This window comes from Schistocerca americana, chromosome 5, assembly GCF_021461395.2.
Source record: "Schistocerca americana isolate TAMUIC-IGC-003095 chromosome 5, iqSchAmer2.1, whole genome shotgun sequence".
Taxonomy (NCBI): domain Eukaryota; kingdom Metazoa; phylum Arthropoda; class Insecta; order Orthoptera; family Acrididae; genus Schistocerca; species Schistocerca americana.
In genome coordinates, this window is record NC_060123.1 from 559,678,838 (window position 1) to 559,700,801 (window position 21,964).

Consider the following 21,964-nt stretch of genomic DNA (forward strand, 5'->3'; position numbering starts at 1 on the left):
AAAATAATTACGCTGCATTTACCACGATTTATGGTGGCCCCCTGTACATTACAAAAGGCGTGATGTGGTTCTTACAAGGGTGCGTGGCAACAAAGACAGTAATGCAAGCTATGCTGCTTGCTCCCATGCTGGTCGTGAGGTTGGTACAGAGTTCTTGTGGTAAGTGCGTTGCATTCCTCCACCAGTGCGGTTGACAACTGCTGGCAGGTCGTTGTTGCATGTGGTCGCGCGCTGTCATCCAAGAAAATGAACTCATGGCTGAATGCTCTCCTGAAGGTCGCACATGGGGAAGGAGTACAGTGTCGCAAGAACGTTGACCAGGAGTGCGCCGTACCTCAGAGATTTGGAGGTGGAACGCCAATGCAACATTATGCCTGCCCACTCCACAACAGCTGGGCCACCAAACAATAACTTTCGACAAAGGGTGCATTACATGTTCCCACCTCTCGCCATATGGGGGTGCGTCCAGATTAACTACTTGTACCGAATCTGTTCTCGTCCGAGTAGAGTGCGCTATCGCGCTCCTCGTTGCTCCAGTCCCTGTGCTCCTGACACCGCAGCAAAAGGTGCCGCTGATGTGCGGCTGTCAAATGGAACACAACGTACTGGGCGTCGGGCAGAGGGACCACCTCCATGCAGTCGCCGCGCCACCATGGAGAGTGAGACCGCGTGCCTTGCAGTCCTGCTAAATGTGGTTGCAATTGGACACGCTGCTTGACGTCGCGCCCTTCTTGCCTGTTACACAATGTAACAGTCATCCGATACCGTAGTCGACCATCTCCTCTCCTTTGGGTAGCAAGTGCCTATGGTTCGGAATGCTCTCCACGCACGTGAAAGAATGCTGTGAGCAGCACCAGACTCCTAGGCTACACTCATCACACTTCGTCCTTCTTCCAGGCTCCCGATGATTTTCACAGTATGGAGTTAACCAATTTTTTCCCCCGAATCATGTTGTAATGAAGAACACCATCAGATTGTACCGTAGGTGCTCGCTGATTGACATGCACTGTCTTTCCCCAGTCCTCCGACTGTCGCGTGTTGCGAGGCCAGCCCTATCTGGCACTGTCGTTATGCTAAACTCAAGCCTATTGTGGCGTCCAACTTTCAGTGCTCGACTGCGAGACCTCTGGCAACACGCCCCCGCACTTTCATTAACTTCCACCTACTACCCAGTGTGTTATGTTACTTGATCTAGCTCGTCCTTCAATTTTTATAGCTTTCTATAGAAGCTCCTTGAATTCATATAAAACGTGCCACACTGTTTGGGAACGAAAGTGAGGAAATTATACAGCCCGCCCGGTTAGCCGAGCGGTCTAACGCACAGCTTTCCGGAGTGGGAAGGATCGCCTGGTCCCCGGCACGAATACGCCCGACGGACTTGTGTCGAGGTCTGATGACCCAGCCAGTCTGATAATGGTTTTTAGGCGGTTTTCCATCTGCCTCGGTGAATGCGGGCTGGTTCCCCTTATTTCGCCTCAGCTACACTACGTCGGCGATAGCTGGGCAAACAAGTTGTCCACGTAATCGTACACCACCATTACCACGCAAACATAGGGGTTACACTCGTCTGGTGTGAGACGTTCCCTGGGGGGGGGGGGGGGGGGGGGTCCTCCGGGGTCCGAACCGCACAGTAACCCTGGGTTCGGTGTGGGGCGGCGGAGGGGTGCAGTGGACTGCGATAGTCGTGGTGGGGTTGTGGACCACTGTGGCTGCGGCGGGGACGGAGCCTCTCCGTCGTTTCAAGGTCTCCGGTTACCATACAATATAATACATACAATACAATACAAGGAAATTATACCAGTTTGCATCTTTTTGTCACCTTTGATTGACAATATCTGCGTTGCTAATAATGATTTGTTTAAGAGTTTCAACAGGTTCGTGGTTCATAGTCTTCCTCATCTGATTGTGTTATCAAGCTCTATTTAATATCCAGAATGACATTTTCACTCTGCAACGGAATGTGCGCTGATATGAAACTTCCTGGCAGATTAAAACTGTGTGCCGGACCGAGACTCGAACTCGGGGCCTTTCCCTTTCACGGGCAAGTGTTCTACCGACTGAGCTACCCAAGCACGACTCACGACTCCTCTTCACAGTCTTAATTCCGCCAGCACCCCGCTCCCACCTTCCAAACTTCACAGAAGCTCTCCTGCGAACCTTGTATTCCTGGAAGAAAGGTTGGCAGGAGAGCTTCTGTGAAGTTTGGGAGACGAGGTACTGGTGGAATTAAGGCTTTGAGGAGAGGTCGTGAGTCGTGCTTGGGTAGCTCAGTCGGTAGAGCACTTGCTCGCGAAAGACGAATGTCCCGAATTCGAGACTCGGTGCGGCACACAGTTCTAATCTGCCAGAAAGTTTCATATCTATTTAATATAATTGAGAGGTATCACCCTCTTCTACCACCACGTCCCTATATTTTATACTTACGCTGTTACAGGCTCTGAAGTACAAATAAGGAGTCTTTTCGAAGTTTATTGATAATGAATTCTTTACAAATGATTTATTAATTCTTAGAAAATATCATTAGGAGTCGTTTCTAAATTTGCATCTGACTTGTTATTTGTCATAATATTTGTATGAAGTGAAAACCAAACAATCTTATTGTCTGACAACGTAACTGATGAAAGGTCATTACCATTTGTAAGGAGGATCAATGACAGGCGACTGCTGCCTAATCAGATGAAACATAGAGTCACATCATTTCTGCAAGTCAGGGTCGCAGATTTCTTACGTGAAACACGCAGGAGTTTAACAGAAAAAAGAAACAGTCGTGTATCATGCTGTAGATAGCCATCCCTTTTTGTACCTATATGCAGAGTGACTGTACAGCCGCGGAATGCCGTAAAATACGCTGGACGCTGCTAATACGAGAATATTTGCCAATTTTTCTCGCCACAGTGTTCTAGCATTCGAGCAATCAGATGAGGACGTGCATATCTTTTTTTTAATCAAGTGCAGAGACGGATAACAAGGATATGCCGAAAAATGTCTCATTTTCTCTTCAGAACAGAATTGAAATCTGCGTAATTGTACCCAGAACATCCTTTATTTTCTGAATTTTCTCTTTTCTTTAGAGCAGATATACATATATCATCGCAGACTGCAAGCATGTGTAAGCGTTCGAACAAATTGAAAGTATGTTCATTTTTATAACGGCCAAAGAGGAGATTTAATTCAACCTTTGAGTTTACTTGATGGAACACTGTATCACTCAAATAGAACGGGCCCGCACGTGAATCTATTTGCACATTCCGTGGATCTTGCTGTCGAAAACTCTGTAATGTAGAACATATCTGGAGGTGTAAATGAGAAACATTTTTTTCTGTAAAAGTACGACTAGATACTGGCTTCCCCTTGATAGGATATCCACAGCTGATGTAGAGATCATTCGTGGCTGATGACAACTGCATATATTTCTATTAAACTTTATTGCTCAATAAAAGGGAAGCACAACCAGCTTTCATGAGAACAGTCTCATCTTCAGGAACATTTGAAATGTTACAACCAAATGTGATGACTATTTTCAAACTCAAAGAAAACCAATAAAACTATAGTAACATTATACAGAGGGTACCACAATACGTACAGAGTATCCGTATACATATGTAGCTCAATTGTGTTTTATGTAGGCCCAGTTCCTCGAGAGTTCTCTCCACGCGGCCGTAGAATATATGAGATGAATTTTCTGAGTACATGCTATGTACCAGAAAATCACTGCGTCACCCCCTTATAGCTGACTTGTATGTATATTCTGTACGTATTGCGGTATCCTCTTTATGTTATTACATATTTTTTTAGTTTTCTTAGAGTCACATAATATTAATAGTCGTCACATTTACTTTTAATTTTTCAGATGCACTGGAAGATGGGACTATTGTTCTGAAACATGGTTGCACTTTCCTTTTATTGGACAGTAAGATTTAATACAAGTATATACGGATGTTATCAATCATGAATACACACTGAATAGTTACATAATTGCATTTTTACTTTAATCTTGACCAACAATAAATATTAAGAAATATAATCCTACAAGAACAGATATTATCCATTCATAGATGTTTGAATATAAGGAGCATCGAATAAATACTAAATCAATTTGATTTCCAAATTTTCATAGCTGCCACTAACTTTAATCCACAAGGGCAGCTAGAGTATTTTTATGGTTGTGAACTTTTTTGTTGGAGAAATGTTACTTCGTCTACAGCGGAAATCATTTTTTATTCCTTGTGCTATATTTACGACTTTGTAATTTTTTTTCAAAGTATGAGTTCTTCATAACCAATTTCGTAAGAGAGTAATCTCATATATTTGAAGCTGCTGTTCAGATGCCAAGTTTTTCAAACAGTTGCCTACATGAGGTTCCAGGATGGACGCTACATATTGTCCTTACAGGATGTTTCTACGCAGTAAATACTTTTTGCCACATCTGGAATTTCTATAGAAAATCAATCCACACGATATTTATGAACGGAACTGAGCATAGTAAACAAAAAAGAGAACTTTATTATGGTGCTTTCATCACTAAAATCAGCAGTCATACGTAAGACAAATATTACTGAACTCCAACATTTGAAAAGATCTGTTGTGTGGTGTTCAGTTCAACATAAGATCGGTTTGCATGTTAAGGTACTTTGTACATTCGGTTTCATATGTTTCCTTTTCCCCATGCTCTATGGCTGATGGTGATGCATCCTGCTTTATACAGAATTCAATGAATTGTGTTTTTTCTAAGTGAGAGGCCGTTTACCAAGAACAAATAAAAAAGTTTCTGATTCTTTCAGTTCTTGTCTATTGTACTGTGAAACCTGTAGAGGGTTTGCATCTTCACCAAAGAGCACTATTTCTACTTTATCAGTGTAAGATGGAAGGTTATTTACAAACAAGAATGGTCTCAGTATTGAACCTTGTGGGACACGAGTAGCAATTTATTTCCAGTCAGAAGCAGATTAATTACAGAGGAAAATTTCGTTCTTGTTTCTAGCTTAAGCCACAAATCTCGTCCTACAGCAATTATGGAATGTTATAGTTTTTCAACTCATGAGCAATTACCAGTAAAGTAATGAAGTTACAAAGAAGCACATTTGTTTCAGAGCTGACACTGGACGACATAGCGGCCCAAGCTTTCGCGTTTTACCTCGGCGGCTTCGAGACGTCATCCACCACAATGAGTTTCGCCCTGCACGAGCTGGCGGTCAACCCAGGCATCCAGCGGAAGCTACAGGAGGAAATCGACAGTGTCCTGGAGAAGGGGGGACAGGGCCTGACGTATGATGCCATCAGCCAGATGAGCTACCTCGAGAAGGTCGTATCTGGTAAGAGACATAGATCTCCTTATGGACAATTGCCCTCGCCTAATACATGCCCAATCCTTATACGAATTAATGCTTTATAAATCTTTAACATACATCATCATTCTATGCATCTTCTTCCTTCAAGGATTAGGGTGTTCCTCTTTAGAAACTCACTCCATTGCTTGAGTGTCTGCTTATTCCTCTTTCTCTAGGTAGTCGACACTTTGTTATTCTTCAAACTTTCATATATGTTGTAGGTAGGGAGCGTGACTTTATTTGCTTAGATCTGGTTTAGCAATTATTTCACACTAAATTTTTCAATTTTGTTATTAATGCGAGTATGATGTAACAGCGTACGTCTTTTGACATTCATAAATTTCGTTTCTACTGCATGAGTTTTACTTTCATCAGCTTTGAAGACGATCCATGGATCAAACACAGTACAGCAATATTGGAATTTTGTACAATTTGGTACTATTTTATAAAATTTAAGTTTTATTTCTTTATCAATGATACAAACTTGTTTTAACCTTTTACTTCCGTCTCCTAAAAACAATGTGTCGATGCAAAATTCACTTTTACGGAAATAGTACTCGTGAACAGTATTGCAATACAGAAAACATTTTGCAGTAAGTAGTATTTATTGAATTACATTAGTTTTTTCTTCTACTGTTTCCGAAAATTATATTGTCTAACGCGGGACTGCAACAGGCACAATGTTTTTATAAAGTGCAGCATCATCACTTTTTCTTCTTCACTTCACGTTTAGACTTTAAGCCTTGCTTCAGTTACTGTCTACTCATCTCTACTTAAAAACTTTGACTGTCAGATGTTAATCTGACAGGTACTCGAGTTATGCGCCTAGCACAAATGAAGGGCTTATTTCAATAGTGGTACAAGTCCATTTTTGTTCATTCTGAGATACAGAGTCCTAAAGTTAAATGAGTGCTGAAAAATCTGCAGTTGAGATACCAGAAATACTCAGCTATATATACTTGAATATTTCTGGTATCTCAACTGCGGATTTTTCAGCGCTCATTCAACTTTAGGACTCAGTATCTCAGAATGAACAAAAATGGACTTGTACCACTATTGAAATGAGCGCTAAAAATCACGTCGCAATCTTCAACCTCCTACCTTCTTTTATTTCCCAGACATGTAATATCGAAATTTGAGCATCATTAGGGTTTTTTTATTACCTTTCTTGTTACCACATGCTGTGGTTATCCAGGAGTTTTGAGTTTTTTGTTGCAGTTGTTTTCTTTCACAGTTTATCATTTTTTGCTGGTTCCCGCATTTTTCTCACTGTGAAGACCTGCACTAAGTAACTTTCACAGTCACTGTTTACAAACTACAGTCACAGTGAAAGCTACTTTGAGCAGGACTTCACAGTGAAGATAATGGGGAACCAGAAAAAAATAAAAGTCTATTGATGATGCTAAAACTTCAGTGAAACATTTCTAGGAAATAAAAGAAAAGATAAAAATTGTGTTTTGCTCAAGGCGGACCCTCTCCAAAATCAAATGTGTTTGAAAGCAAACACAGTAGAAGACCTTCAACCTCAGGATGATTAGTAACAGCTGTTCGCTGCAGTCGACAGGGCGTGTCATGCTACATCAGAACCACCTTCTAGCATGTATAAATTTAAGTTACAAACCACAGCATAATATTTAAAGTAATCGGTCAGTTAGTTATCGTGTGCTTATTACCGAATTCTGAATATAGAAAGTGGTGGATTCACGAAACTGTATCACTAGCTTTATTATTGCCTGGACTTGAAACTACATTAACTCACTTAAGACAGGGAAAATAGCGTACATACGTTGCCCATGTGTTGTGCAGTAAGTGTTATATATTGTTTTGTGTTACAGTAGCTTGCTTAATTCGAATAGAAACTGGAAATCGCCCCAATATTAGCACAATGGTCTGTAAAAATGAGCTAAAAGTAGTGTAAGTCATTTTGCAGTTCAGTGTGAGAACTTGATGCAACAAAAAACTCCTCGAGTGGAGCTTTTTCAATAAGAATCTCGAGCTTTCGACAGTTGTCTCTGCTCTCGTCATCAGTAGTAAAAAACCACAGACTGTCATAGTTGACATGACGTTCCGCTTATACAGGGTAGTCCATTGATCGTGGCCGGGCCAAATATCTCACGAAATAAGCGTCAAACGAAAAAACTACAAACAACGAAACTTGTCTAGCTTGAAGTGGGGAACCAGATGGCGCTATGGTTGACCCGCTAGATGGCGCTGCCATAGGTCAAGCGGATATAACCTGCTTTTTTTTTTTTAGATAGGAACCCCCATTTTTTTATTACATATTCGTATAGTACGTAAAGAAATATGAATGTTTTAGTTGGACCACTTGTTTCGCTTTGTGATAGATGGCGCTGTAATAATCACAAACACTTGGCTCACAATTTTAGACGAAAAGTTGGTAACAGGTAGGTTTTTTAAATTAAAATACAGAACGTAGGTACGTTTGAAAATTTTATTTCGGTCGTTCCAATGTACCTTTGTGAACTTATCTTTTCTGAGAACGCATGCTGTTACAGCGTGATTACCTGTAAATACCACATTAATGCAAGAAATGCTCAAAATGATGTCCGTCAACCTCAATGCATTTGGCAGTACGTGTAACGACATTCCTGTCAACAGCGAGTATTTCGCCTTCCGTAACGTTCGCACTAGCATTGACAATGCGCTGACGCATGTTGTCAGGCGTTGTCGGTGGATCGCGATAGCAAATATCCTTCAACTTTCCCCACAAAAAGAAATCCAGGGACGTGAGATTCGGTGAACGTGCGGGCCATGGTATGGTGCTTCGACGACCAATCCACCTGCCATGAAATATGATATTCAATACCGCTTCAACCGCACGCGAGCTACGTGCCGGACATCCATCATGTTGGAAGTACATCGTCATTCTGTCATGCAGTGAAACACCTTGTAGTAACATCGGTAGAATATTACTTTGGAAACTAGCATACATGCACCATTTAGATTGCCATCGATAAAATGGTGGCCAATTATCCTTCCTCCCATAATGCCGCACCATACATTAACCCGCCAAGGTCGCTGATGTTCCACTTGTCGCAGCCATCGTGGATTTTCCGTTGCCTAATAGTGCATATTATGGCGGTTTACGTTACCGCTGTTGGTGCATGACGCTTCGTCGCTAAATAGAACGCGTGCAAAAAACCTGTCATCGTCCCGTAATTTCTCTTATGCCCAGTGGCAGAACTGTACACGACGTTCAAAGTCGTCGCCATGCAATTCCTGGTGCATAGAAATATGATACGGGTGCAATCGATGTTGATGTAGCATTCTCGACACCGACGTTTTTGAGATTCCCGATTCTCGCGCAATTTGTCTGCTACTGATGTGCGGATTAGCCGCGACAGCAACTAAAACACCTACTTGGGCATCATCATTTGTTGCAGGTCGTGGTTGACTCACATGTGGCTGAACACTTCCTGCTTCCTTAAATAACGTAACTATCCGGCGAACGGTCCGGACACTTGGATGATGTCGTCCAGGATACTGAGCAGCATACATAGCACACGCCCGTTGGGCATTTTGATCACAATAGCCATACATCAACACGATATCGACCTTTCCCGCAGTTGGTAAACGGCCCATTTTAACATGGGTAATGTATCACGAAGCAAATGCCGTCGGCACTGGAGGAATGTTACGTGATACCACGTACTTATACGTTTGTGACTATCACAAAGCGAAAAAAGTGGTCCAACTAAAACATTCGTATTTCTTTACGTACTACACGAATATGTAATAAAAATGGGGGTTCCTATTTTAAAAAACGCAGTTGATATCCGTTTGACCTGTGGCAGCGCCATCTAGCGGGCCAACCATAGCGCCGTCTGGCTTCCCCCTTCAAGTTAGACGAGTTTCGCTCTTCGTAGTTTTTTCGTTTGATGCTTATTTCGTGAGATATTTGGCCCGGTCACTATCAATGGACCACCCTGTATAGGCATGTAAGCAGTGCCTGGAGCATTCCAGCTTCTGGCAGCTCAAGCGCGCAGTGAAAATTCGTGACGTCAGTTGGAACGAGGGGCCGGTGCCACGACTGAAATTGTCTCTTCCACCTCCCTGTTTGCCTTTGTTTCCATTTGTGACCAGAGCTTGCCCCCAAGCCGTATACCTCGGTTTCCTCTGAAAATATTGCAAATTAATCTAATCTCACGTGCCTCTTTTGTAATTAAGTCTTCTTATAAAGAAGCAAAGGCCATAATATTCGTCTTTTAAATTTGTATTTTATATCTGTTCTCCAGCAACGTTCAGCCACTGCCGACTTTCCATGTTCGCCTACTGCATCTTCTTTCTCCGATTTCACGAATGGTATGAGGGACAATGTACGGTATCTTATCGGGTAATTCCCTTCCTTTTTTTCTCGAAGCATTTTCTTGTAAAAAATTGGGAGAAAATTATGCGAGTAGTAGAATGGTGCTTCTATGAATCTAGAAAGGAAGGGAATTGATGCATTAAGTTGGTAAAAGTTATATTTACGGTAATTTGTGAAAAGTGGTACCTACGGGTATTTGTTTTCGATTAACACGAAAGAACTGGATTCATACTACGGTTTCATTATGCCTACAATGAAGAGCAGCAGTGCATTGTTTCATTGTTTCTTTTCTCTCACTATTCTGCGGCCTCGCTTTCGTCAAAATCGTCACTATTTTCAGGCTCAGATAACACATCATCTTCTCCAGTTTCACTATTTCACAACATGTAGGCCTCAGAACCGTCAATGGCACAAGAACTTCCAGTTTTTATAAAACTCTTCTTAACAACATCTACACTAATTTTCTGCCATGCGCCTATTATACACTCACATCTTCGGTATTGATGGCTTCCTTATCTCGCCCCTTGGAGTCAGCTGATTAGATCCCCCCGCCATCCATTCTGAATACAGATGTTCTTTGAAAGGTTTGTTGAAGCCGACACCTAAAGGTTGAAGAATGGACGTTAAATCTCCAGGGATGATGACTGGATGGGAATTCATCCGTTTCATTTTCTGCTTTACAGTGTCTACCAGATGACCCCGTAAACCGACCAGGACGAGGTGGGACGTCTTTTGCAATAATGCCTCTAGTCGTCATCCCCAAACTTTCTCCAACCAATCCACCATCAAATCTGCTGTCATCCTGACTTTTTCCTGAATTCGTCAGTGAATTCTTTACTGGATGGTGTCCTTTGATAATGTCTTCCTTTTAAAGATGGCATACGGTGGAAGTTTACTGCCACCTGCTGTAATGCACATCATCACTGCGCATCTTAGTTTCTCCTCCCCAGTCGTCTTCACAGGGACACTTTTGGAGCCAGTTGGAGCAATGGTGGTATTATATGGCATATCAAAAAACACTGGTGTCGGGTCAGCGTTACCAGCCTGGGAGAGCGAATAGTCATATTGCTGTCGCACTTGTATTACGTAACAATGGAACTCGATTACCTTATCTGTGTAGTCTCGAGGTGAACGCTGGCACAAAGATACTCTCCTGACTGAAATTTTGCTCTCTCGTAAAACAAATCAACCCAACCAATACCTGCTTTAAAATCCTTTCTGTCAATGTTTAGCGTGGCAGCTATCTCGCGAGCTTTGTTCTGAATCATTTCGCAAGTGACAGCACAACCATCATTCCGAAGTTCATTGACATAAGCAATTACACCATTATCAATTTTGTTATATTTCTCTGTTTTAAGCCCACGGAAAGTTTTGGAGCTTTTCTTTGCAGCCACGTGTGTATCTTTTTGTCCCCGCCAACACCGCGTTGAATTAGGATCAACGGAGAAATGTCTTCCTGCATCTTTCACTCCGTTTGTATAGGCGTAAGATAACACATTAAATTTAAATTTTGCCGTGTAGTTTAAAAATTGTTTCGACATTATGACGACTTGTAACAAACTGACCTAGAAATAAGGCTGCAATCTCACTTTTAAAATTTACTGTATGTTGTGACAATGGAAATATTTTTATGCCGAGTATCGCTGTGTCTACTGTTGTTCATTGTCAAGTCATTTGAAGGCCGCTCCAGGAAGAACGAACCAGGAGAGGGAATTAAGCGCGATATTAATAAAATAAATAAAAAATCGTAGGAGAGGGGAATTTGCGAAGCGGAAGCTTGTACATTAAAATACGGTAATATGCTCTACTATTCTTCGAAAGTACTCTGTAACGGGACATCCTCCTCTAGCATTACTTTTCCTCAACAGTACTTGTCGATACCAGTATTATTTTTTTTTTTAGAATTTTGGACACGTTATTATTATCTCAGTTGCTTTTCTGAAAACTTTATACACGGTATGTTATATTTCAACTAAAATTTATGAAAAGGAATTACTTCATAAAATATTTTGGTTTCGATGTTATAATCGGTAAGTACTAGTTCTGAATGTACAGTTAAAACTATTTATTTTACAAACATTTGAAATTACGAATTCTTTGCAAACTTAAAATTTCTATTATTAATTACGCAATCCTGTACTGTTTGCTATGTTTACTTCTGGATTCATTTCTGAAATAATAATCGAAATCAATAATGTAACGAAAGCTAGCAGGAATTCATTTGTGGAGAAAAATTGTAAATCCTTTGGATTATTCTTATTTCCACATAGTGTGGGAGTCGTAAGCTTGCCTCTGATGTGATCGGACGTATTTTTGTATACTAGGTGCGAACAATGTAACTTCGGCTTTGTTAATGTGAGAAATCAAAATACTGTTATGACATACTAAAATCAGCGGAAAAAACATTTACGTAGAAAATTCTGCAACCGCAGTCTTCCAATTTATCTAGTCCAAACCAACCGTGAGGACCTGATAATAGATTTTCAGCTTCAAGAATCAGACGCCTAGACAAGTAGAACTGGAGCCATCTCAACATGACAAGTCAACTAAACTTGAAAGTTTATTGTAACCTTCGCTCGTCTCAAATCTTCATAAAAGACTTTGCGTATTCATTACTTGGACTGGGCGTTGTTTAATGTGGACAATAGTTGGAAGAAGGAAGGAGTTGGGGGATTACAGCACTCTCAGAATACGCACAGTAAACCTTCCAGTGGTGCACAATGTCTCTCTTGTATCATCTGCCACTAGAGTCTGTTGAGCATCCCCATAACGCTCTCGCACCGAATATAGGTTTCCGTCACGAAACGTGCCCAATTCTTCGGATCTTCACCATCTCCTATAGGTCCAACATAATAAGGGTCCCATACTGATGAGTAAAAGAGTTCGTCGAACACATGTTTTGCACTCCATTTCTTTCGTGGATGAATTATAAATCCTGAAGATTCTCCCAATGAATGTCAGCCTGACAACTGCTTTACCTACAACTGTGACTGAAGTCTTTCCACTTTAGGTCGCTCCGGATGGTTATTCCAAGGTATTTTATGGTAATTGCTGTTTCCAGTGAGTTTGTCGCCAATATTGGTTTTTAGTTAGTGGCTGCTAATAACAATAAATACTGTATGTGTGAATCGCAGAGACGCTGCGGAAGTACCCCATTGTGCCGATACTGAATCGCGAGTGCGGCGTGGACTACAAGTTCGCCGGCAGCAACATGGTCATCCCCAAGGGCACGCCGGTGATGATCTCCGTATTTGGGCTTCACCGAGACCCCGAGCACTACCCGGACCCAGAGCGCTTCGACCCCGAGAGGTTCACTGAAGAGGCGAAGGCCAAGAGGCATCCCTACGTCTACATTCCGTTTGGAGAGGGCCCGAGAAACTGCATAGGTGAGTACTCACATTTCAATTAAGGCTATCAGCGTAATACCGCACGAGAACTAAACATGAAGTAACATTATTACACTACTGGCCATTAAAATTGCTACACCACGAAGATGAGGTGCTACAGACGCGAAATTTAACCGACAGGAAGAAGATGCTGTGATATGCAAATGATTAGCTTTTCAGAGCATTCACACAAGGTTGGCGCCGGTGGCGACACCTACAACGTGCTGACATGAGGAAAGTTTCCAACCTATTTCTCATACACAAACAGCAGTTGACCGGCGTTGCCTGGTGAAACGTTGTTGTGATGCCTCGTGTAAGGAGGAGAAATGCGTACCATCACGTTTCCGACTTTGATAAAGGTCGGATTGTAGCCTATCGCGATTGCGGTTTATCGTATCGCGACATTGCTGCTCGCGTTGGTCGAGATCCAATGACTGTTAGTAGAATATGGAATCGGTAGGTTCAGGAGGGTAATACGGAACGCCGTGCTGGAGCCTAACGGCCTCGTACCACTAGCAGTCGAGATGACAGGCATCTTATCCGCATGGCTGTAACGGATCGTGCAGCCACGTCTCGATCCCTGAGTCAACACATGGTGGCGTTTGCAAGACAGCAACCATCTGCACAAACAGTTCGACGTCGTTTGCAGCAGCATGGACCATCAGCTCAGAGACCATGGCTGCGGTTACCCTTGACGCCGCATCACAGACAGAAGCGCCTGCGATGGTGTACTCAACGACGAACCTGGGTGCACGAATGGCAAAACGTCATTTTTTTCCGATGAATCCAGGTTCTGTTTACAGCATCATGATGGTCGTATCCGTGTTTGGCGACATCGCAGTGAACGCACATTGGAAGCGTGTATTCCTCATCGCCATACTGGCGTATCACCTGGGGTGATGGTATGGGGTGCCATGGCCTCCGAGCTGATAGTCCATGCTGCTGCAAACGTCGTCGAACAGTTAGTGCAGATGGTTGTTGTCTTGCAAACGTCCCCATCTGTTGACTCGGGGATCGAGACTTCGCTGCGCGATCCGTTACAGCCATGCGGATAAGATGCCTGTCATCTCGACTGCTAGTGATACGAGGCCGTTGGGATCCAGCACGGCGTTCCGTATTACCCTCCTGAAACCACCGATTCCACATTCTGCTAACAATCATTGGATCTCGACCAACGCGAGCAGCAATGTCACGATACGATACACCGCAATCGCGATAGGCTACAATCCGACCTTTATCAAAGTCGGAAACATGATGGTACGCATTTCTCCTCTTTACACAAGGCATCACAACAACGTTTTACCAAGCAACGCCAGTCAACTGCTGTTTGTGTATGAGAAATCGGTTGGAAACTTTCCTCATGTCAGCACGTTGTAGGTGTCGCCACCGGCTCCAACCTTGTGTGAATGCTCTGAAAAGCTAACCATTTCCATATCACATCATCTTCTTCCTGTCGGTTAAATTTCGCGTCTGTAGCACGTCATGTTCGTGGTGTAGCAATTTTAATGGCCAGTAGTGTATAAAATTTTTGTGCACAACCAATGATTTCATAGTTTTGTGACGGCTTCAGCTTTTCTTTTCTAAACATACCACAGATTTATCATCGTCTAACAGCCTGTTTGATTAACTATTATGCTCTCGTGTCCACTGAAGCCCTTAGTGGTGTCCAATCTGCAAAATTCTCTAGAAAACTCTTTTAACAGCTGGGCATACTTACAGTAGCCTTACTGTACATTTACACCCACTTGAAGCTTGTTGTCAACAGTCCCTCAGTTTGATAACAGCAACATTTATAAGTAATTATAATTGTAGAACGGCAGATGACTTACACTGCCCTTCACGTAGTCTTAGCATGACACAGCAAGAATGGACTATTTAGCAATAAGACTCTGACCACCCATTCACTGATGTAAAGAATTTAATAGGTTAATCCACACATATTGTGTGTGTGTGTGTGTGTGTGTGTGTGTGTGTGTGTGTGGAGCGATTTCAACCAAACTTATCCTTCACTGCCAGGGAACAATCGTTGTGGGGGAAGAACCACCTACCTAAAACAGTTCAAGAGACATGAAGTCATAAATAACGAAAAATTGCCGCATCGTGCACGACCTTTAAACGTATTACTTCTGTACTACTAACTGTATTCGCAATAAATTTCACAGTGTCCACATATGCCGTCAAATGCACCTACAAACGTATATCATGGTACCACAAATAGTTCAAGAGATGCGTAAAAGACAGTCGCATTGTCCATGATGTTTACATTTATTTCTTCTTTTCTACTAACTCTGTTCTCAACACATTTTTCCAACAGTATCCACATATGCCGCAGAATGTACCTACAAAATTACATCATTCTATGACATATAGATCAGAAGTATGAAGTCATAAACTATGAGATGCGCGAGAAACTGCCGCATCATGCTTGACGTTTAAATATTTTGCTCCCAACTCCATTCACAACATAATTTGCAGACAGTATCCGCATATGCTGCTGAATATACCTACAAAATTATATCATTATATAAGACATAGATCAGCGGATATGACGTCATGAACACTGAGATCTTGAAAAATTGCCGCAGCATGCATGAAGTTTGAATAGATTTATTCTTCACTACTAAGACACTCGACAGTCGAGTCAAATAAAGAAAGTTCTTGACACCTGGCAGTGCTTCTGACTGTATTCAACTGCTAAGCGCAGACGGTTGTAGGCGAAAATGGAAACGAAATTTTTTCGGTACTTCACTAGAAACACAGTTAATTTTTTTTTTTCGTTTCTAATACGAAATTGCCAAAACGAATACTCGGGCAATGCTGAGTTTGTAAGCTAGTAGATAAAAAATTAACTTCACACATAAATTGAAATAATATCTTCTTGATTACTCGTTCTGCTCCACTGAAGAATTTCTGAATATATGTTTGAGAGAGATATAGAGCGAGTTTGAACACTGTTAAGTGTAAATTACTGTATCTAAAAAAGTTACTTCGGACGATCATGTAAATGGTAAGCATTATGCCATATTTTTAAATTAAGAAGCCTGCTATAAACCAATAGTTGTGAAACTGTCTCGTTCCATATCATAGCGAAAAATCGCGGTTAAGATCGATGGGATGCTCAAATAACTGTGCTGAAATAAACTTTTTGTTCCAGGAATGCGATTTGGTCTGCTACAAACCAAAGTAGGCCTAGTGCAGATACTCTCCAAGTTCAACGTTGAGACCTGCGACAAGACGAGAGCGAATCTGCGCTTCAGCGCGAAATCCTTCAACCTGGGTTCTGCTGACGGCATACAGCTGAAACTGACAAAGCGGAGCTAGTCACGAAGACATTATATCACATGTGCTTCAGCAGCAGCTATTCATCTCATATGGACTCATGTGTTCTTCTGACGAATCTGAAACCTTTCAGTAGGAAGAAGTGGCACAAACATATCGCTCATTACGCGTACCCTTTTCTTTTCCATCACTTTGTTTCCACACTGTGTTCTAAAATCAAGTTTTTGCCTTACAATTTCTTTTGTGTTAATTGTTTTTGTACATTTATGTTTTTGACTGTATTAATAAACTCTATAACGGAACACTATAACTCTGCCCCTTCGGCAAGTGTTGCCTGGCGCGAGAAACAAATAATTTTACTACTGTTATTTAAGTTATCTTTGGCAGTAATGCTGAGTAAGATGATGTGAATGTTTATACAGTCTGGATGTTGGTTACCGAAACCCTTTTGGGATCCACATCTGTACCTTTAACTGCGATTGCTCTTCAAACTGCAATGTTGAGGCACATCTCAAAAACTGCCCGCAAATCCAGTCCATTGCAAATCTGGATGTATGAGACCTCATTAAATGAGAAAACTGTAACGGCCGGGGCCCGGATGATGGTGGTAGGTCGTCGAGGTCAGGATCTTGATGGACCACCACCCCTGAACGTCGGGTAACACTGGCTAGGTGTGAGATCACCTTTCTGGCACCCGGAACCACTAATGAAACATCGTTATCGTAGTAGACATTTACTGTTCAAAGATACACAGTTGACTTTATTCACGGGCTGCTTGCAGCAATGACGGGGCAGAGGTGGCACATGCCTCATCGGAATATGGTGACACCAGGATGAGGCACGCTGCCTCGAATGCAACGGCAGAGGGAGCCACTTGGACAGCGTCCAGTGACATCATGGGGCTGCTCTGGCGATGCCGTATTGGCGTTGTCATCCGTGCTCTCCACGGTCGCAAGCAGCCGTAGAAAGTGGGTAACGGGGTCATGCTCGATCACATTGTAGATGTCATCTAGGAAGAGACTTACAAACTCTGCTACAAGTTTGTGTATTCGTCATGAGTTATCCTGTGGCCTCCAGACAGGTGAGGGGCCCTCATAATGACAGATGTTGGTCTTGGGCCTGCTGGTTAGGCCACCAGAAAGCCAAGCGGATAGCAACATCCCCATTAGTCTTGACTCGGTCGACGGCTGTGGCGCTCACGGCAGCTGCGATCCTCAGATAGGACTTGTTGCTCCATCGAAGACTTCAGACAGCTAGGTGAGCAGGAGTTATACCGACATGTCCAACCACCAGGCTGGACAGTTGCGAACTGAGTACATTCCAGACCGACACAGGTCCCACCTCTGGGCTCATTGACTGCAGATTAGCATTGTTCGACTGCAACAGGAGTAATATGTATAAATTACCGTGTGATGTGCCACTGTGGGGCGACCATGACATCACTGGGTATGCTTTTTTCATCTGGTGAGCCACTCTGATTACCCTAGTTGCAGCTGAAGTGTTCCTGAACTTCACCGTCCAGGAGCAGTGGCGAACAGATTGTGCGAAGTCAGTATACTGAATGGTTATTCTTCCATCAAAGTTACACTTTCTTATTCCACTCTGCATGGTCTGGTCAACACAATGACGGCGTCCTTCTCTCTCTATGAAGTCACTCTGCTGCAGTGGCACATTGAACATCCAGCTCTTATGGTGTGTAGCAGTTAACTCTGCCTTGCGGCTGTATTACTTGCAACATCAACAGTCCTTCTCTGCCTGTCAGTTCCGTGCTGACCTGCTTTTCATGTCTCGTGCATTACCAACTGAAGTTTTCAAATTTTACTCAACTATGCAAATCCTTGACACGTGGTAGTGGTATGTCTGTCCACTGAGTATGGGCTTAGTTCTTGTCATCAATAATTGGATTAATTAAAATAGTGATAGAAAGACCTACGCAAGTATAAGCATATCTTGTTGTGTAGAGAATTTTATTACATTAATTGTGTTAAAAACAATATTGTGAGCCGAGTGACTACAAAAATGCACGTCAATGTGACGCGGATGCAGCCAAGGTGTCGGGAAAGTTTCGAATGGTGGCGGATGGAAACAATTTCGTCGCAAAGACCAGTCAAAGAGCAATTACTGAAATTCTCTAATTTTAACAGTAACATTTCGTCTGCGCTATGAGACATGTAAATGTATGTAAGTATACGATGGGAAATGACACTGTAGAATAGAAGTTCCAGTGTTGGTTGTTGCATAAACTAGAAGTCAATAATAATACTCATCCAGATATTTCGAATAAATTCGTGGCTCATTTCGTCATCCAGTATATTTTGGGGCATGATTCTTCAAGACGCCCAAGTTTCATAAGTTTCAGCAAAGATATTAATTAGCGGATAATAAAGCATCGTTATTTATTGCCAAGTTAAATTTATCCGACTATTCACTTCTCTTTTTGAAATAAAGCAAATCTTGTTACAGACAGTCTCTTCTTAATAATCACTGATTTCGTAATTGATAATATGGCATTTCTTTTCTTCTTTGTACAATTACAAAAATTGAAATTTTTGTTAGGCACGGTATTCACAATTATCGGCTCATGAAATAATGCATTACTCCATCTTACAAGAAAATTAGTCCAACACTTGACTTTTTACGATTGTCGCGTGCCCATCACTCCCAAAGACCACTACTTGGGATTAAACCAAGCTAACACAACTAGTTGGTGCAAAGCATCAAAGACATATTCTTACGATATTAACATTACGATCTTTTCTAGTGTTAATGAAAATTGTTACAGTTTTTATTTTTATGGATAGTGAAATGTTATCATGGACTTTTGTAATTAAGTATTTCATAATGTAAAATACTTGCCAGTTTTCATTCGAAAGAATTGAAATTTATAGGAATATTAACTTTTTTGAAAGTGAAAGATAAAAATGGCTTTCCAAAACATTACAGAGAATATGAAAAAGAAACAAATTTCTAATAAATGTTCTTAACAATACATCGATGCCAAATCTGGTACCGTGCGGCGCGGAATTTGAATCCCCTCCAGACGTCATGGACGTCGAAGACCCCTAGCGGTCTCTACACCGTCGCGCCGTAAGCTATGGCGGCGCGCGTCTCCTGGCCCGCTTTTAGTGGGAGGGCGCCATAGTGGAACACGTGTCCATCCTCACCCGACGCATCCACCAGCATCTCCTCCAGCACCGCCTCCTTCCCGTTACCCAGTGTGGCTTTCGACCGTCCTGCTCTTCTGATGACCTTCTCCTCCACCTCACTCATCTCCTTTCCGAACAGCTAAATTCCCGTCGCTCCGCAATCTTCCTCTCCCTGGACCTCGAACGTGCCTATGACCGCGTATGGCATTCCGGTCTCCTCTTCAAGCTCCAAACCTACGCCCTTCCCATTAACTCCGTCGGCTCCTTTCTCTCCCACCGTCCTTCCTATGTCACCATCCATAACACGGATTCCTACACCTTTTTCCCTCCGCTGGTGTGCCCCAAGGCTCCGTCCTCTCCCCCCTTCTGTACCTTTTGTATACGGCAGACATGCCGCCCCCGTCCACCTTCTCCAGTTTGCCAATGACACCGGCTTCCTTGCCATCGCCCCCACCCTGCAGCGTTCCCAACACCTTCTCCAATCCCATCTCGACCGGTTCACCGCTTGGTGCAACCAGTGGTTGCTCAAGGTCAATCCCTCCAAAACTCAGGCGATCATTGTAGGCAAAACCACCCCTTCCGTCCGCCTCGTTGATTTCTATCTCACCATCTATGGCCGTCCTATCGCCCTCACCTTGGCGTCACCCTCGACCATCGCCTCTCCTGGCCCCCCATCTCCGGACAATCCAAGCCAAGGCACGCACGCTCCTGACTCCGTCTCCTCAAGCTCCTTTTCGGCTGTACATGGGGTCTGGATCCCTCCTCCATACTCCACACCTATAAATCCCTCATCCGCCCCATCCTCTGTTACGCCCATCCTGCCTGGATCTCCACCCCCCCCCCCCTACCTTTTACAAATCCCTTCATATCCTTGAATGCCATGCTCTCCGCCTCGCCTATCGCATCCGTCTCCCCTCCCCCACTCGGATCCTGTACGACCTCATTCCGTTCCCCCGCCTCCTCCTTCTCCTTGAACGGATATGGATCCTGTAGACCTCCCGAAAACTCGATCCTCCTCACCGGCTTGTCTCCCCAATCCTCTCCCACCCCCGCCCGCTGCCACGACTGTATTCCCACGTCCCACCCGGTCTCCATCTCTCCACCCTCCTTACCCTCTCCCAAGGTGGCTTCCGCCAGCTCCCCCTCCCTGATGATGTCCTCCTCCCCTCCACCTACCCCTCCTCTCATCTTTGATCCTCCCCTCCCACTTCCTGTGTCTTTTCCTTTGGGCACACTCCCTCCCTTCTCTCTCTCGTTTTCCCCCCATCCACCCTTCCTCCACCCCTCTTCCCCTGGGCTTCCTCTCCCCCTTCCTCCCTTCCTCCCTCCCCCTATCTCCCCTGCCCTTGGCATCTCTGCTCTCCCCTCTCCCTCTCACACCCCCCTCCTCCTCTCTTGGCAGGTCCCCAGACTCGTGCACGCTCAGTGGACATTCGCGCGCTGGAGATCATCGCAATCAGTGTCTCGTGTATGTGCCTTCGTTTTGTGTTTAGTGTTCTTTCGCCGTCACGCCACCACTGTTCACCTGTGCCGTCGCAGTCGTCCGTGTTTTGTGCGCCGTGTCAACGCGTTTTAGTGTTTTTTCTCATCCAGTGTGAACGGCTTCATGTTTATTGTTTTTCGTGTCTGCCGTTTTTGCCCGCCATTTTTATTGTATTATCTGTACCACCTTTCTGTCATGTTTATTGTACCACTCGCGGCTGAAGAGCAGCATACTATGCTGTTGACAGCCCACCTTTGTATAAGGTGATTAAAATAACAATAAAGAAAAAAAAAGTGGAACACGTGGTTCCAGCGGCCAATTGCAGCGCCCCCAATAGAGTATTTAATGGCCTGTCTCTCGCTCAGCAGCCAGTCTAATCGTTGCATGAGTCTTGATATATCACCTCGACAGTAGACAGCGTGTTTACTGTTCCTTGTTTTCATTACTAGTGAACGTCTTGGATTCGTTTGGTTGTCTCTGTCACTCCATTGCTTCTTGCGTGTTGTCGTCGTAAGGTCTCTCTCCGCCGTCTGTTGTTGTTTCGTGTCCGTCTTTTCCGTTCATGGGCCGTTCTCCATTTGGTCCCCTGCGCTTTCTCAGCCACCCGTGACCATTCTGGTCGCAGCTACAACAGGTTACAATACCAAAGGTTCACTTGTTGATTATTAGATTAAAAAACACACAGTTGAAAAATGGGTGGAATCGAAGACTTCGTTAATCAGAATATGTATTGTAGTTTACTAATGAACAGAGCTCCTGTGATACAGATTCGTTGTAATCTAAACAGCTTCTTAAGCATAAGTGCTGTGTAGTTTACAGCAACTGACGTCCCTTCATCACGACCGAGTGGAAGAGTATGTGGTGTCGTAGAAACACAGAGAAAAAAATAAGGCGCAATAATGTTATGAATTATAATGGTTAGGAGAGAGGCAAAATACTGTCAGCTATAACTCTGCATATGTATCCCCGGGAGCAAATGATGAAGTTATTACACTATCAGAAACATTAACAATCCT

The 21,964-nt window shown here is 43.2% G+C and overlaps 1 protein-coding gene across 1 annotated transcript in view; it reads left to right on the top strand.

Moving 5' to 3' along the window:
• Positions 1-16,626, top strand: part of LOC124616044 (cytochrome P450 6k1-like) — a 60,545-nt gene extending 43,919 nt beyond the window's left edge. Inside the window, exons 6-8 of the mRNA XM_047144271.1 lie at positions 5,091-5,312; positions 12,789-13,040; positions 16,195-16,626. Of these exons, the coding sequence (XP_047000227.1) occupies positions 5,091-5,312; positions 12,789-13,040; positions 16,195-16,361 (641 nt within the window). The 3' untranslated portion in view covers positions 16,362-16,626. The remainder of the gene's footprint in view (positions 1-5,090; positions 5,313-12,788; positions 13,041-16,194) is intronic.
• The last annotated feature ends 5,338 nt before the right edge of the window (positions 16,627-21,964 follow it).